Below are 13,337 nucleotides of genomic sequence, written 5' to 3' on the forward strand. Positions count from 1 at the left end.
TGTCTCACATTTGCAGAATAAACTTGAGTTTCTAGAATCAACCTGGTTTCTGTCTATGTTAGGCAGGGTTCTCTAGAGAAACAAAACCAGGAAACGTATGATTGTGTATACAGGATAGGTTTCTACCTCGAGAAGGGATATAATGGCTACTTAGTCCCCACAGCAGAGCAGAGTTCAATTCACTTGTGCGGAAGTTAATGTCCTGGAGGGCCTGCTGCAGGTCCAGGCCAGGTCTAGGAAGCAGAAAGCTGAGTCTGCCCACAGACAAGACAGGTGGAGTTGGCTCTGCAGGCAGCGTGCAGCAGGGTGGGGCAGCAACACTCAGTCCCTGAGCCAAGTAGCCCCTGTGGGATCTTGAACTAAAGCGATACACAGCGACAGGATCCACCAGCCTGGATTGTGAAGAGAACTTCGAAGGAGCCTCAAACTCTGGCTACACTGCCCACAGGTAGTACACCACACCGTTAAGGCAAAGAACTAGCTCAAGCAGCAGCCTGTTGGCCCACTCATCGTGATCATCACCCGTTGGGGAGGAAGGGAGAAGGGATGCTGGCCTCGGGGAATACTCCAATCAAGTGTGACCTGATTAAACTCCACCCACATCCTAGTTGACACAATTAACCTGTCACACTGTCTTCGTCTGAAGTAGTGGCAGGAAATCCCAGACTCTTGTTCCTGGCAACACTTCCACACGCATGAACTCATGCATGCACACATTGACACACTCATCCACACACCCTGTTCTTCCACAGGACTTTCCTTCGGACGTGGCCTTCCATGCTGACAGCTGGGCCCCATCCCTGCCCTGTCCCAGACACTGACCAGTCTCACAAGGAAACAACCAATGCTCTGCAGGAAGAGGTCAGGACGAGGCCAGGTGGCCAGGGGTGGGGGTGAGGGGGAAGGAGAGGGTGGGAGAAGGGAGGAAAAGGCTGGGTTGAGATTCTTCGATTCCTTCTCCTCAGGTTATTGGGGGCCTGGGGGAAAGTCATTCTCCTGTTTCTTATCAGCGAAGAGAAAGGACAGCTGCTTTTCCAGATCTGAAGTTTGCTGCTATCTGACATCTGAACGGACAAGTGAGGCAAAGAAAGGACCCGCCTGAGGAAGAAGGAAGACCCACTGGGGACATCAGCACTCAGAGGAGGCCTACTCTGTGCCCTGCACCAAGCGAGGCACCACTGGGGTTGCCCCGAAGGAACCCCCTAGAGGTACTTAGGACACTGACAGCAGAAAGAGCTGGAAAACCTAACAGCACTTCCTAAGCAGGTGTGCATCCTGCAGTCATTCAGACACGGAAAGGAACACACGGAGAGATTTAGCTTCAGGGAGAAAAAATTTAGGGAGTCTGGTGGCATAGTGGGTCATTCCTGTGTTGGGCTGCTAACTGCAAGGTCAGCAGTTTGAATCCACCAGGTGCTTTTCAGGAGGATGTGGTTTTCTACTCCCCTAAGCCGTTGCAGACTCAGAAACCCACTGAGGCAGTTCTCCTCCCTCCTACAGGGCCTCTGTGTGTTGGGCTCGACTTGAGGGCAGTGAGTGAGTGGTTTGAGTGTTCAGACTCCCAGTTCTACTTTGAAGGTTCCAGGGAGCAGAGGAAGGTCCTCCATAGGATTTCCTGGTAAGGCAGGGTTTCATCTTGTTTGTGGGAGAAGAATGTGTCAACAGGCAGAGTTCAGTCTCTTAAAAAGAAATGAAAGGTCAAGTACAGGTACATGGGAGTGGGAGAAGGTGCCTAGGACACGGTGTTTCCCCTTCAAAGATTTGCTAGCTAATTGGGAAGACAGAGCTGAGACCTGGTCATTCTGCTACAACACAGTACGTTCTGTCCACAGTCCATCACGGTGGTCTCTACAGCTGTACACTCCAGCATGGCGGCCAATCTTTCGTCACACGGGGCTGCAGAGCACCTGACCTGTGGCCAGTCTGCACCGAATCTGTTGTAAGTTCACGCCAAACGTTGAGTGCTTTGTATGAAAAACATGGTAAAATACGTGATCGTCCTTATGCTGGCTATGTGTTGAGACGGTCATTCTGCCATCATCGTTGATTGAATGACATTCAATTCATTTCACCTGTTTCATTTTACTTCTTAATATGGCTAGTGGAAAATGTCTACCACTCCTCTGTCAGTTTGTCATACTGCGATGGCTTACATGTGGCTGGGATGCTGGAAGCTATGCCACCAGTATTTCCGATGCCAGCCGTCACCCATGATGAACAGGTATTTCCGATGCCACCCGTCACCCATGATGAACAGGTATTTCTGATGCCAGCCATCACCCATGATGAACAGGTTGCAGCAGGTCCTCCAGACAAGAACAACTAGGAAGGAGAAATAAGCTGTCCACTTCTGAGGGGCTCACCCCTACATGCCTTATGAATAACAGCAGAAAGATGTTTACTTGTGTTTTATATACCGTGCAAAAGCGTTTGAGCGTGTGAATCCTAACACACCATGGATCACCTTGAGTGGCACAGGAATGCCAGAACACTTCATTGTGTTTATGTAGAGCTTGCACATTAAAGACGGGGAATGTCCTGCCCATGGTCCATAGACAGCCCATGAAATCATTAATACCAGTTAGCAGCACCCATCTCACCAAAGAGTAGTTCTAGCCATCACATTAGGGATTATGTTCATTAAATGTTTAACCAAATATAGCAAGCTAATAAGTTCATAATATTATATAGACTATAAATTATTATAAATATCCAAATAGCCCTTGGCAGAAAAAAAAAAAGATTCCCCATCTGTGATAGGTAGGTTTATATGCCACCATGGCCAATAGGAACATGTGGGATTAATAATGTCACAGTCCGATTGGAGGGCAAAGAGATCAATGGCTCTGCAAGGCCCGCCCCTCTCTCGCTCTCTGGTGCTGGAGCATGCTGGAAGCATGAGAGCTGCTGCTGTAGCTAGTTCTGTGCCTCAACCTGTGAGCCACACTACCTGTGGCCAGGCCAATCCGTGGATCTTATGGCCAGACCTGCTTCCCCACTCTGCTGGTGCGTACTTCACTTGAACTTGAGACTGGTGGATCCTGTCACCTCACATTACTTGTGTTCGATATCCCATCTGGGCCTGCTTCGTTAAACTCCTCAGCTACTGACTGTTAGTGACTCACCCTGCTGCTTGCTGCCTGTGGGCAGACTCTACTCCCCAGGGAGGACTCTGCTGTCTGCTTCCTTGACCTTGAACCTGGCAGCCCACGTGAGTTGAAGGACTTCTAGTACATTAACTGTTCCACAGAAGTGAGCTGAACTGAACCCTCTGTACTGCTGTTAGATTCCTTCTCGCTATATAAACCTATACACACAGACACACACACCCTATATACTCAAGTATAAGCCGAGTTTTTTCAGCACATTTTTAATGCAGTTTTTGTGGTGAAATTAGGTGCCTCGGCTGCTATTCAGGTCAGCTTATACTCGAGTATATACGGTAATCATAAGTGCCCTGGTGTCATTTCTCTAGAGAACCCTGCCTAACACACCACCGCTGCTGTGCATGGACCAAGAGGCTGTCACTTGAACAGAACGGGTATACTACACGGTTTGAAATCTGGGAAAGTGTGTGTCAGGGCGGTAGCCTGTCACAATACTCAATGTGCATGCTGAACAAACAATCCAAGAAGCTTCACTGCATGAACAACATGGAGTCATGATTAGAAGGAGGCTTATTAACAACCTGGCTTGCTGAAAGCAAGAACTCGAAGCAATTGCGGAGAAAAGTCCAAGGAGTACAGCCTTCAGTATGGATTGTCGTTCAGTGGACAGTAAACAAAAGTCCTCGCAGCTGGACCAACAGACAGCAGACATGATAAGTGGAGAACAGATTGAAGTTATTGAGTAGTTCATTTTCCTTGGCCCCACAATCCACGCTCGTGGAAACAGGACTCAGAAAATCAGATGGCGCATTGCCTTGGGCAGATCTGCTATCCAAGGTCTCTCTAAAGTGTGAAGAGCAAAAAGACGTCCCTCTGAGGACTCAGGTGTGCCCGACCCAAGCCATGGTGTTTTGTCTCACCTTGTGTGCATGCACATGCTGGACAAGGAACACGAAGACTGGATGTGTCTGAATAGTGGCGTTGGGAAGACCAGTGAAAGTACTGTTGACTGCCAAAGAACAAACAGATCCGTCTTAGAAGACGTGCAGGCGGAAGGCTCCTTAGAAGCTGGGAGCGTGAGACTTGGTCTCCTGTGCTTTGGATGTTATCAAGAGAGACCAGTCCCTGGAATAGGCCCTCGTCCTTGATAAAGTAGAACAGACCCTCCACCGGGTGGAACAAGGGACTCAGCGTGAGGACAGTTGTGAGGGGGACATGGCTGGGCCTGCTTCGTTCCGCTGCACAAAGCGTCACTGTGAGTTGGAACTGGCTGGACAGCGCCTACCAACAGCAAGTTCCATTTTTTTGTGTAAATCTAAACTAAGCCTTGAAGGATGAACATGACTGAGAGAAGGAGTCCCTAGGCAGCGCCACAGGTTCCCACTAGGCTGCTGATGGGAAGGTTGGAGGTTCAAGTCCATTCAGAGGCACCTTGAAGAGAGGCCTGGCGGTCTCCTGAAAAAGCAACCATTAAAAGCCTGATGTAGTGGAGCCAGCCACGCAGCGGTCAGGTTTTGTTGTGCTGGTTTTTCTTAAGCACAGAAAGGTGAGGAGGACAAGCCAGCCAGAGCTGCTTCTCTGTCTGGGACACTGAGACGACAAGTGAGTTTCCATGAGAGAAATTAAAATCGCATCCCTGTCTGGCACATAGAAACGAATGCCAATACTTAGCACAATTAAAAATAAATTAAAAATTAATCCCAGGGCATTAAAGATTTAGAAGTGAAAATCTATTTCTGTTTCTACCGAACCTTTTCTAATGACTTTTATTTAAATTATTTACTTACTTTTGAATAGGTAATTTTTTATTCACATGAGTCACATCTCAAAAAAGCCGTAAGAGGTATGCAGTAAAAAGACACCCTCACAATGCTCTGCGGTCACCCAGCCCCACTTCCGGGAGGCGGCCAAGCACTCGTCGCTTTCTGGTGTATCCTACGTTAGAGATACTTTATGCTTAAAAAATAATAACACACACATACACACACACACACAGGCCCCAAACCACGCCTCTTGTTGAGATGGCAAAATGATAAACATTTTACAAGAAGATATAGATGGAGACCTTTGTGCTTTCTGGGTAGGAAAGATTTTACCAAGACACCCCAAAAAACAAATGACCAGAGCAGAGATGGATGATAGCATTTAAATTAGAGACACGTGTTCATGAAAAGATACCAAGACACAAAGGGGAAAGATGAGTCTTTTAGTGGAAGACAATATTTGTAACACATATACCTGACAAAAACCTTACCAGCTTTAATATATAAAGAACTATCTGAGAGTGGCAATACCAGGAGGGTGGAGGGAGGGTGGCGTGGAAAGGGGGAACCAATTACAAGGATCTATATATAACCTCCTCCCTGGGGGAAGGACAACAGAAAAGTGGGTGAAGGGAGACGCCAGACAGTACAAGATGTGACAAAATAATAATTTATAACTTATCAAGGGTTCGTGAGGGAGGTGGGTGGGAAAAGAAGGGGAAAAATGAGCTGATACCAAGGGCTCAAGTAGAAAGCAGATGTTTTGAGAATGATGATGGCAACATATGTACAAATGTGCTTGACACAATGGATGCATGTATGGATTGTGATAAGAGTTGTAAGAGCCCCCAATAAAATGATAAAATAATTAATTAAAATAAATTTTAAAAAGAACTATCAATAAGACAAAGAAAAACAATTAGACAATCAGCCAAGATAACTCACAGAAGAATCTTAGGTGGCCAGTAAATTTAGGAGAAGGGATTTTATCCTCGCTAGTAATCAAGAGAATGCAAATTGAAATCATAATGAGGTTTATATGTCACACTCCTCAGATTGGCAGAGTTTAAGCAGCCGACCATGCTGGTGCGGGGAAGGATGTGGACAAGCAGATCCCTGCGCACGGCTCAGAGAATGGGCAGGGACACCATGGGTTTGAAGACCCCTGGCAGAGCTGTGCATGGGCTGTTAGCTGATGTCAAGTTGGCCCCCAGAGTATGGCGACAGCAGAACGGAATGCCACGCAGTCCCCTGCCCCCTCCAGGCATAGTTTCAGAATGGACCATTGGCGGTTGTAGGATTTTCATCAACTGACTTTCAGAAGTAGGCCGTCTTCGTCTGGCAGTTCCACTGGACTCTGTCCAGCATCATAGCTACCCACAAGCCTCCACTGACAGGGCGTTGGCTGCGCATGAGGTGGGAATCAAACTCTGGTCTCCAGCCTTGAGGAGGAGAATTCTACCACAAAGCTATCATGGAGGGCTTAGTGACTCGGCTGTCAGTGGCTTCTTAGCTGTCTCGACCCTTTCAGAGGCTCTGCTTGCTCACTGCCTGCAGTTCTCTGCTCCAGCGACCCGTGTCAGTCGGCGCGGCACCGCCAGGCGACAGGTGGCAGCTGCCACGTGTACCCTCCACCGCCACAGACATGGCCCACCATGGAAGCAAGCCCACCCACCGACAGCCGCCTGCATGCATGCTCACACTGCCCCCAGCTCCTGACCCGTGGGACAGAGGAAACCTTGGCCCTGCGCCAAGTGCCCCCAACTGTTCCCCTAAATCCTCAGGCACGGGCAGCCTCCAGCTGGAGCCGCTGTTCCCGGCAGCCTGCCCCCGGCTGGCGGGCGCCAGCTCCTGGCAGAGGGGCCGGCATGTAATTAGAAATTCCGCAGCCTCCCTAATTGCCAGTTCTTCTCTACCAACTGGGAGGCTGGCGCTATTCTGAGCAGCCCTTGCCGCGCCCGCCACGGCATGTCCACAGAAACTGGCCTGTGCGAGGAGGCTGCCCTGGAGAGGGACCGCGAGGTCAGAGGGGACTGCACTGAGGAGAAGCGCTGGCCAGTGGCCACCAAGCCCAGACATGCACCAAAGTACAGCAGCCCCTCTTGGGGGCTCAGCCTGGTGGCCTCCCCATGGTCCCTGCAGGCCCCTTTGTTCCCTCCCACCCAGGCCCAGAATGGTGACACCACACCCGCACTGCCTGTTCATTCTTTATTCAGTTGGTGTAAAAATCACTACAAAAACTACAAAAGAGGCTTCACAGCACATGAGGGTCATCCCTGCCTGGCCCTTGGGTTCCGAGGCAGCAGGGGAAGGAAGGAGGGCTAGGAGGGATTGGCACCCCTGGGACCACAGGGAGCCAGTGGTCAGAGGCACAGCATGCCCACGCTTGAGCCCGGTTTGTGAGACACCCCTCCCCCCTCTGAGGACTCAGGAGGGGCTGGGCCAACCCACTGCACCTGGCACCCAGAACCATGCTCTGAGCAGGGCCATCTGCCCGGCTGTAGCCAGGTGCCCTGGGACACGTTCACAAGCGGCCTCCTGGCCCTCCCTGTCTTGTAAACAAACGTGGAAGTGCCGCACTGGGGACTCAGGGGAAAACCTAACCTACATTCCTGACCACCCACACCCCTTCCCCCCCCCCAAATGACACCCTTTGGAAGAAAGAAATGATGCAGGATTCCCTGAGGCCTGCGCCTCTCAGCCCCCCTCCCCCAGGAGGGGATAGGAAAGAAGGCTCCTCTCCCCTCCCACCCGACGAAGCTGGCTGGAAAGAGTCACGTGACTTGAGGGGCGTGTCCAGGCAGGGGCTGCCCCTCACTTGGGGGTGCTAGGTTGGGGGTAATCTTCCTCAGAGGGGGGTGCCTCCAGTTTCAAGTCGGGACCAAAGGACTTTTCCCCTCGGAGGAAGGCTTTCAGGTCCTGGAAGAGCAGGAAAGGGTCCCTGCTGTCAGGGGAGTCCTGCTGCTCCTTGTGCTCCCGCTCCGCACCTGGGTTGGGGTTCTTCACGCTGCCCACAAAGAGGGGCAGGCCGGTGGTGTCCTCAAAGAGGAAGAAGAGAAAGGGGCGGTTCAAGCGAAAGGAGAAGAGGGACATGCGGGACATGGCTATGCCGGTGGCCGCAGTGGCTTCCACACCGGCCTCGCTGAGCTCCAGGGTGGACTGATGCTGCACGCTGGTCACCACCAGCTTCTGGTCAGAGATCCCACGCAGGTCTGGGGCCTGGAACAGGTCCTGTAGGCCTGCCGGGGCAGCAAAGAGCTGGTCAGAGCTGCCCTCAGTCACACAGGCTGGCATGGCCCCGGCCAGAGAGCACCCTATGCCCACAGATGCCTGGCTAACTTCTGCTACCTTCAAGCCCAGCTTTAGCTATGGTTCCCTCCAGGAAGCCCTCCCGCAGCTCCCTTCCATCTCATCTGGGTGTGTCTCAACTCTATACACAGGGTGAGCACAGGCCTAGGGCAACGCCTGGCACAGAGAAGTTGCTCAGCAAACCAGGGTGCGTGTCTGTACATCACAGAGTGAACCCCCTGTTTATCTTTCTCTTTCTGTGGGGCCACCCCAAGCTCACCTGGGGGTCTTTGTAGTTCCTTTGGCCAGAGTAGGCCCTCCTTTCCTAAGACTTTCCAAGCGCACCCCAGAACAGAGGACCCAGGGGCTCATAACAAACCCCTTCATCTGTCGTCGTTGGCCCCCCAAAAGGGTTGGAGACCAGGCTAGCTCTGACCCAGACACTGCTGACAATAAGAGGCTTCCTCCTCATCCATTCTGCCCAAGGGAGGGGAGAGGCCACACCGAGCCTTCCTACCCAGCTGTCTGAGGGTGGCCACCAGGTCCAGCTCATGTTTCAGGTTTAACTTTGGCAGCTGGACATCGGTGGGCCTCTCCTGCATCAGGGGCTGGTTCAGCGAGTCCCAGGTCAGGTTGGTCAGCAGCTGGGTGACATTCCATTCAAACTGAGCAGGCACAATGACCACAAAGCTCATGTTGTTCTTAAAGGGGAAGCGAGCCACCTGCCAAAGGAGGAAGGAGACAAGATGAGGAGCAGCCAACACCCAAGCCCAGGTGGCGCCTGGGCCACCACGTGCTGTGGAGACAGAGAAATGGCAGGGGTTGTCAGGGTAGCCTTCTGCGCCCCGTCTGTAAAACGGAGTCGCACCAGCTGCACGCCTTGTAAACTGAGGGACACACAGGGACTTGCCAGTCCTAGGGACCTGACTGCGCTGCGCCGTGGCCTGCTCAGCAGCCCACCCACTCCCTGCCCACCTCCTGCCCAGGCCGACCTGCATCTCAGGCTGCTCCCGCAGGAACCAGCGCAGTGGGTACTTGTGGGCTCGCATCATGTCCACAGGCACCGTGAACTGCTCGTCCAGGTGGAAGGCAGCTCTCTGCGTGAGGCTCGGGTCAAACTTGCTCTTCCACAGGCCTGCAGCAGGCAAGGGCGCAAGCCATCAGTGCTGGTTCTTCCCGGGGCCCTCCCCAGCCCCCTAAAACCCCTTCACAGAAAGAGGCACGTGTCTGGGGATCCAGGCAGTCCCAGGCCTCTTCCCTGGAGTCTGTTTAAAGATCTAGGCTGTGCCCTCCCCAAGCCGTGCAGTGCTCCTAAGCACCCCCACCCCCGGGTCTATGCTTACCCATTTCCTCTTAGGTCCTCTCCCTACCACACCATCCCTTATGTCCCAGTCTCCCTTAGCCCGGCCTCATGAAGGGTCCAGAGCCAGCCCAGCTCAGCATCCCAGAAAGGGTGGGCCCAGGAGGCTGATGGTGGGGCCAAGGGTGGAGCTGGGGGAGCGGGGGCCGCACCCTGGAAGTGGATGGCATTGAGGATCAGCAGCACAGTGTTCTCAGGCATCTCCGAGAGGAAGTTCTCAATCTTCCCTTCCGTGGCCTCCTTCACCCACTGGTTGATGTGCATCAGGTCATCCTCCTGCCTTCCCATCAGGGTCATGGGCTTTGCGCCAAAGAGCCGCTCCGACTCTTCCAGGAAGTCCTCTTTGATGGGAAACCCTACGCAGAGCGGGCAGGCCGTTGCCAGGCTTCTGGGCTCCGCAGCCAGGAAGGACCTGCTGGGCTGAAGCTGGCCAAGGTCAAGCCCACCTCCACCCTGCCCACCCCAAGGAGTTGCACGACCGCCACACCCACCTTTCTGCAGGTATATCCTGGCAGCCAATCGGAAGGCCCCCGGGCCCAGGTCCTGGCAGAGGCGGCTCAGCAGGTGGGGGAGGCAGGGCCCTGAGTCTGTGTGCAATACCTGCTGCAACCTCTGCAATGTGTGGTTCCGAGCACCTACACGATGGACCACCATGTGGGCTGGGGCCAGCGCCGGGTGGGGGGAGGGGGGAACTTCTCCACCCTCACAGGACTGCTCAATGCTCCTTCCAGTTCCACCCACACAAACCCAGGGAGAGATTTCCTGCTGTCAGCTCCCCTGTGGTCGGCAAGACAACCAGAGGCCCCCATCATCTCTCTCTGCCCTCTGCTCCCCTCAGCGGGACCCTCCAGGCCAATGGGGGACTGTGTAGCTATGATTCTGTTCAACCCTCAGGGCACTTGTGACCAGGCTGCTCCCTGGCCCCAAGCCCCTACCCCACCCCGCAGGATTCTGATTCACAGAGACTTGTGGCAAGGCCCGAGTGGGCATTTTCACCAGACACCCCAGAGACCCTGATGAGGGAGCTCCCCACTGCTAAACTCAGGGGACTGGCTTCCTACTGGCCTCCCAGCTCTGACCGTCTGGGCAGGGGTAACTGCAGTACCTAGTGCCACTTGAGACAGTGCAAGGGCCACACTCAAGGGCGACAAGACGAGATTGGGGCTGGTGGACGTCTGGGCCACCAGCGAGAACAGGTCTGTGGTGAAGGCCATCAAGGCCCGGGCCAGCCTTCGAGTCTGCTCTGGGGTCCCCTTGCATTCCCCTGGGGCCCTTTCCTTTGGGGAGTCGGCGCCAGGTTCTGGGTCGAAGGTCTCTCTGGGGCTAGCAGATGGCAGGAGCTTATCCGAGTCCTGGAGGAGTGAGAGGGGGCACTCAGGGGACCACGCCCATTTCCGCTGAGGCCACGCCCCTAGCCCGGGTGATTGGTCTTCCTTCCTCTGGCCCCGCCCATCTCCCACAGTCCCTGCCCCGGTTGTACCTGGTTGACTACTTCGAGGAGGGGAAGAGGGAGCAGCTTCTCCTGGGCCTGCGCCCTGGTGAGCTGCCAAGGGAAGGAAGCAGATGGCGAGTGGTCCTTCCAGTGGCAGACACACAGACACACACACACACCACCACCACCCCATAGGTCTCCAGCGTGCTCAAAAGAACTAGAGAGAGGAGGGAAGGGGGAAGGAAGGAGTCCCTGCCAGAGCCAAACCCTGCCTCAACCCCATCCCCTCCCCCCTCCCCTCCCAGCTCCGTCCCTCTGACCTCTCCACCTCTCCCACACCTGCCTTCCCCCACCCCCTGGGCGGGCACCTCTCCTCACCACCAAGCAGGGGCCTTGCAGGCAGGACAAGCTGAGCACCAGAAACCCCCAGAGTAGCGTCATGTTCCTGTGTTGGGGACAGGAAGCCTCATTTCCCACCCCACACACCCCTCCATGCCCAGCCTTCCGAATGCAATCTGCCACACACAGTGGACTGCAGACCTACATCCAGCTCTGAGATGCTGGGGGAGGGCTCCTCCCAGGACTTGGGTTTTAATTTCTTGTAGCAGAGAATATTGGGGCTAATGGAGATGAAATACTGTGAAATGCCCAAAAAAGCCCTTCTCTGTGGCCTTGAGTTATGCACCGGGCTTGCCCCCTGCCAGGGAGCTTCACCAAAGTGCCCACCGCAAACCACTGCCACGGAAGCTTCCTACTCTCCGTGGGGTTTCTGAATCCTTACAGGAGCACCCAGCCTTACCTTTCTCCTGCACATCTATGGGTGGGTTCGAACCGCCAACCTTGTGATTAGCAGTCCAACACTTAGCCCACAGCACCACCAGGGTTCCTGCCAGACGACTGTTTGGAAACACCGAAGGAGCACTAAAGGTCAGTAGTTTGAAACCGGGAGCAGCCAGGAGGCGGACTCCTCTCTATGGCAGTGGGTTCGGTTTGGTAAACACCAAGTGTGATGCTTGGCGTTCCATTGTGACCATATTGGCGTTCCATCATGACCGATGTTGGGTCCCCTCCTTATAGGTAGTCTACCCGGAAACAACACACACACACACACACCCAAAAAAAACAGGTCTTCCTCCACTGCCAGAGTTCCTACCCAGCCTGCTTTGCCACAGCCAGCCTTGCTCTGGGAGGGCAGGTGTGTGGTCCCGTGGCCCTCTTTCTACACAGGGGGTGGACCTGAGAGCTGCCCTGCTGGCCCAGTAGCGGCCCAATGAATGACTCCAGCCAGAGCCATCCTTGGACTTTGGGGGGGGGGGTAACAGGCCTCGCTATTGTCGCCCTGTCCAAAGCCAGCTCAGGGAAACCAGGCTTCTGGGTGACCCTGGAATGGGCGGGTCTAACCTGGGAAGATAGACCAGCCCCAGAAGGGGTCCCAGAGCAGGGCCACCACCGATCTTAGGGCCACGTCATTGAGATGACCTATCACCCCTACCCCTGCACCTCCACCCTAGGCAGAGTCCTTGGCCTTGAGTGTTCTTCACACGAGAAGGCCTTCAGTTCTTCAGGTCCCCGAGGGTGACACCAAGCACCTGCCCCTTCCCACCTGGGCTCCCCGCAGAGGGCCAGCCTTGGCTTCTCACCACCCCAGAGTCTGGGACTCCAATCCGCAGGCCTCCTGACCAAGCACAGCAGCCGGCACCAACGCCCAGCTCCTCTCCTGGCCCCGGAGCAGCCGTACCTCTGCAGGCTCCTTGCTGCTGCACACACCGTTCCAATGTTCCTCTGGTCTCGCGGGTGCTCCCACGCTCTGCTCTGCCGGGCCCTCCCCTCCCACCAGGACCTTTGCTCGGAGCCAACCCCTTTCCCGAACGCTCTCTCTTCTGGTAAATATTGACAAGCACATCCAGGTAAACATTGATTTTGTGGCCAGAAGCCCCTTTTCCCCCAGGCACCTGACCCGCAAGCAGACCCTGGAGTCCCCCTAGGTTTGGATCTCACCCACTTCTGGAGACAGAAGGGTCAGGGAGACAATGGAGGAAGCTGGGCCTGGTCAGGTGAGGGCAGGGCTGGAAGTGCAGGGCCAGCCCTATGTCAAGCTTCCCAGGGGCCCTCTGGGGCCTGTTTTCGCCATGCTCAGAGAGCTTCCACAGCCTCCCCAAGGCCACAGAGCTAGGACCAGGGACACACCTAGGTCCCTGCATCCAATATCCTCCCCTCCCCATCCAGCCCAGGGGAGGGAAGAGGAGCTGCCTTCCAGCCCTCCCAGCCAGCATCCACTTGCTGCCTGCAGCCTAGTGGGGAGCAAGGAGAGTGTAGAGAGAAGCCAGTCTAGGGCTGGGGCCTCTCTGAGCAATGCCTTCTGAACCACCCCAAGGGTGATGGTTCCA

General features: G+C 54.5%; 1 protein-coding gene across 1 annotated transcript; it reads right to left on the minus strand.

Moving 5' to 3' along the window:
• Positions 1–7,525: 7,525 nt before the first annotated feature.
• SERPINF2 (serpin family F member 2) lies at positions 7,526–13,332 on the minus strand. Its single transcript, XM_075561219.1, has 8 exons — positions 11,329–13,332; positions 10,999–11,061; positions 10,624–10,870; positions 10,010–10,153; positions 9,671–9,874; positions 9,151–9,293; positions 8,676–8,880; positions 7,526–8,109 (listed from the first exon to the last, which is right to left on the minus strand). Exons 1-8 carry the CDS (start codon positions 11,389–11,391, stop codon positions 7,685–7,687), a joined length of 1,494 nt encoding a protein of 497 aa, XP_075417334.1. The 5' UTR covers positions 11,392–13,332; the 3' UTR covers positions 7,526–7,684.
• Positions 13,333–13,337: the final 5 nt, after the last annotated feature.

This window comes from Tenrec ecaudatus, chromosome 10, assembly GCF_050624435.1.
Source record: "Tenrec ecaudatus isolate mTenEca1 chromosome 10, mTenEca1.hap1, whole genome shotgun sequence".
Taxonomy (NCBI): Eukaryota; Metazoa; Chordata; class Mammalia; order Afrosoricida; family Tenrecidae; genus Tenrec; species Tenrec ecaudatus.

What these genes read in the sequence shown, in the direction of transcription:
- SERPINF2 (XM_075561219.1), bottom strand. Translation starts at nt 11,391, where the DNA reads ATGACGCTACTCTGGGGGTTTCTGGTGCTCAGCTTGTCCTGCCTGCAA. An exon ending in TCCTCGAAGTAGTCAACCAG is followed by an intron (nt 10,871 to 10,998) that starts GTACAACCGGGG and finishes TCACTCCTCCAG; the next exon opens with GACTCGGATAAGCTCCTGCC. An exon ending in ACTGTCTCAAGTGGCACTAG is followed by an intron (nt 10,154 to 10,623) that starts GTACTGCAGTTA and finishes TCCATCGTGTAG; the next exon opens with GTGCTCGGAACCACACATTG.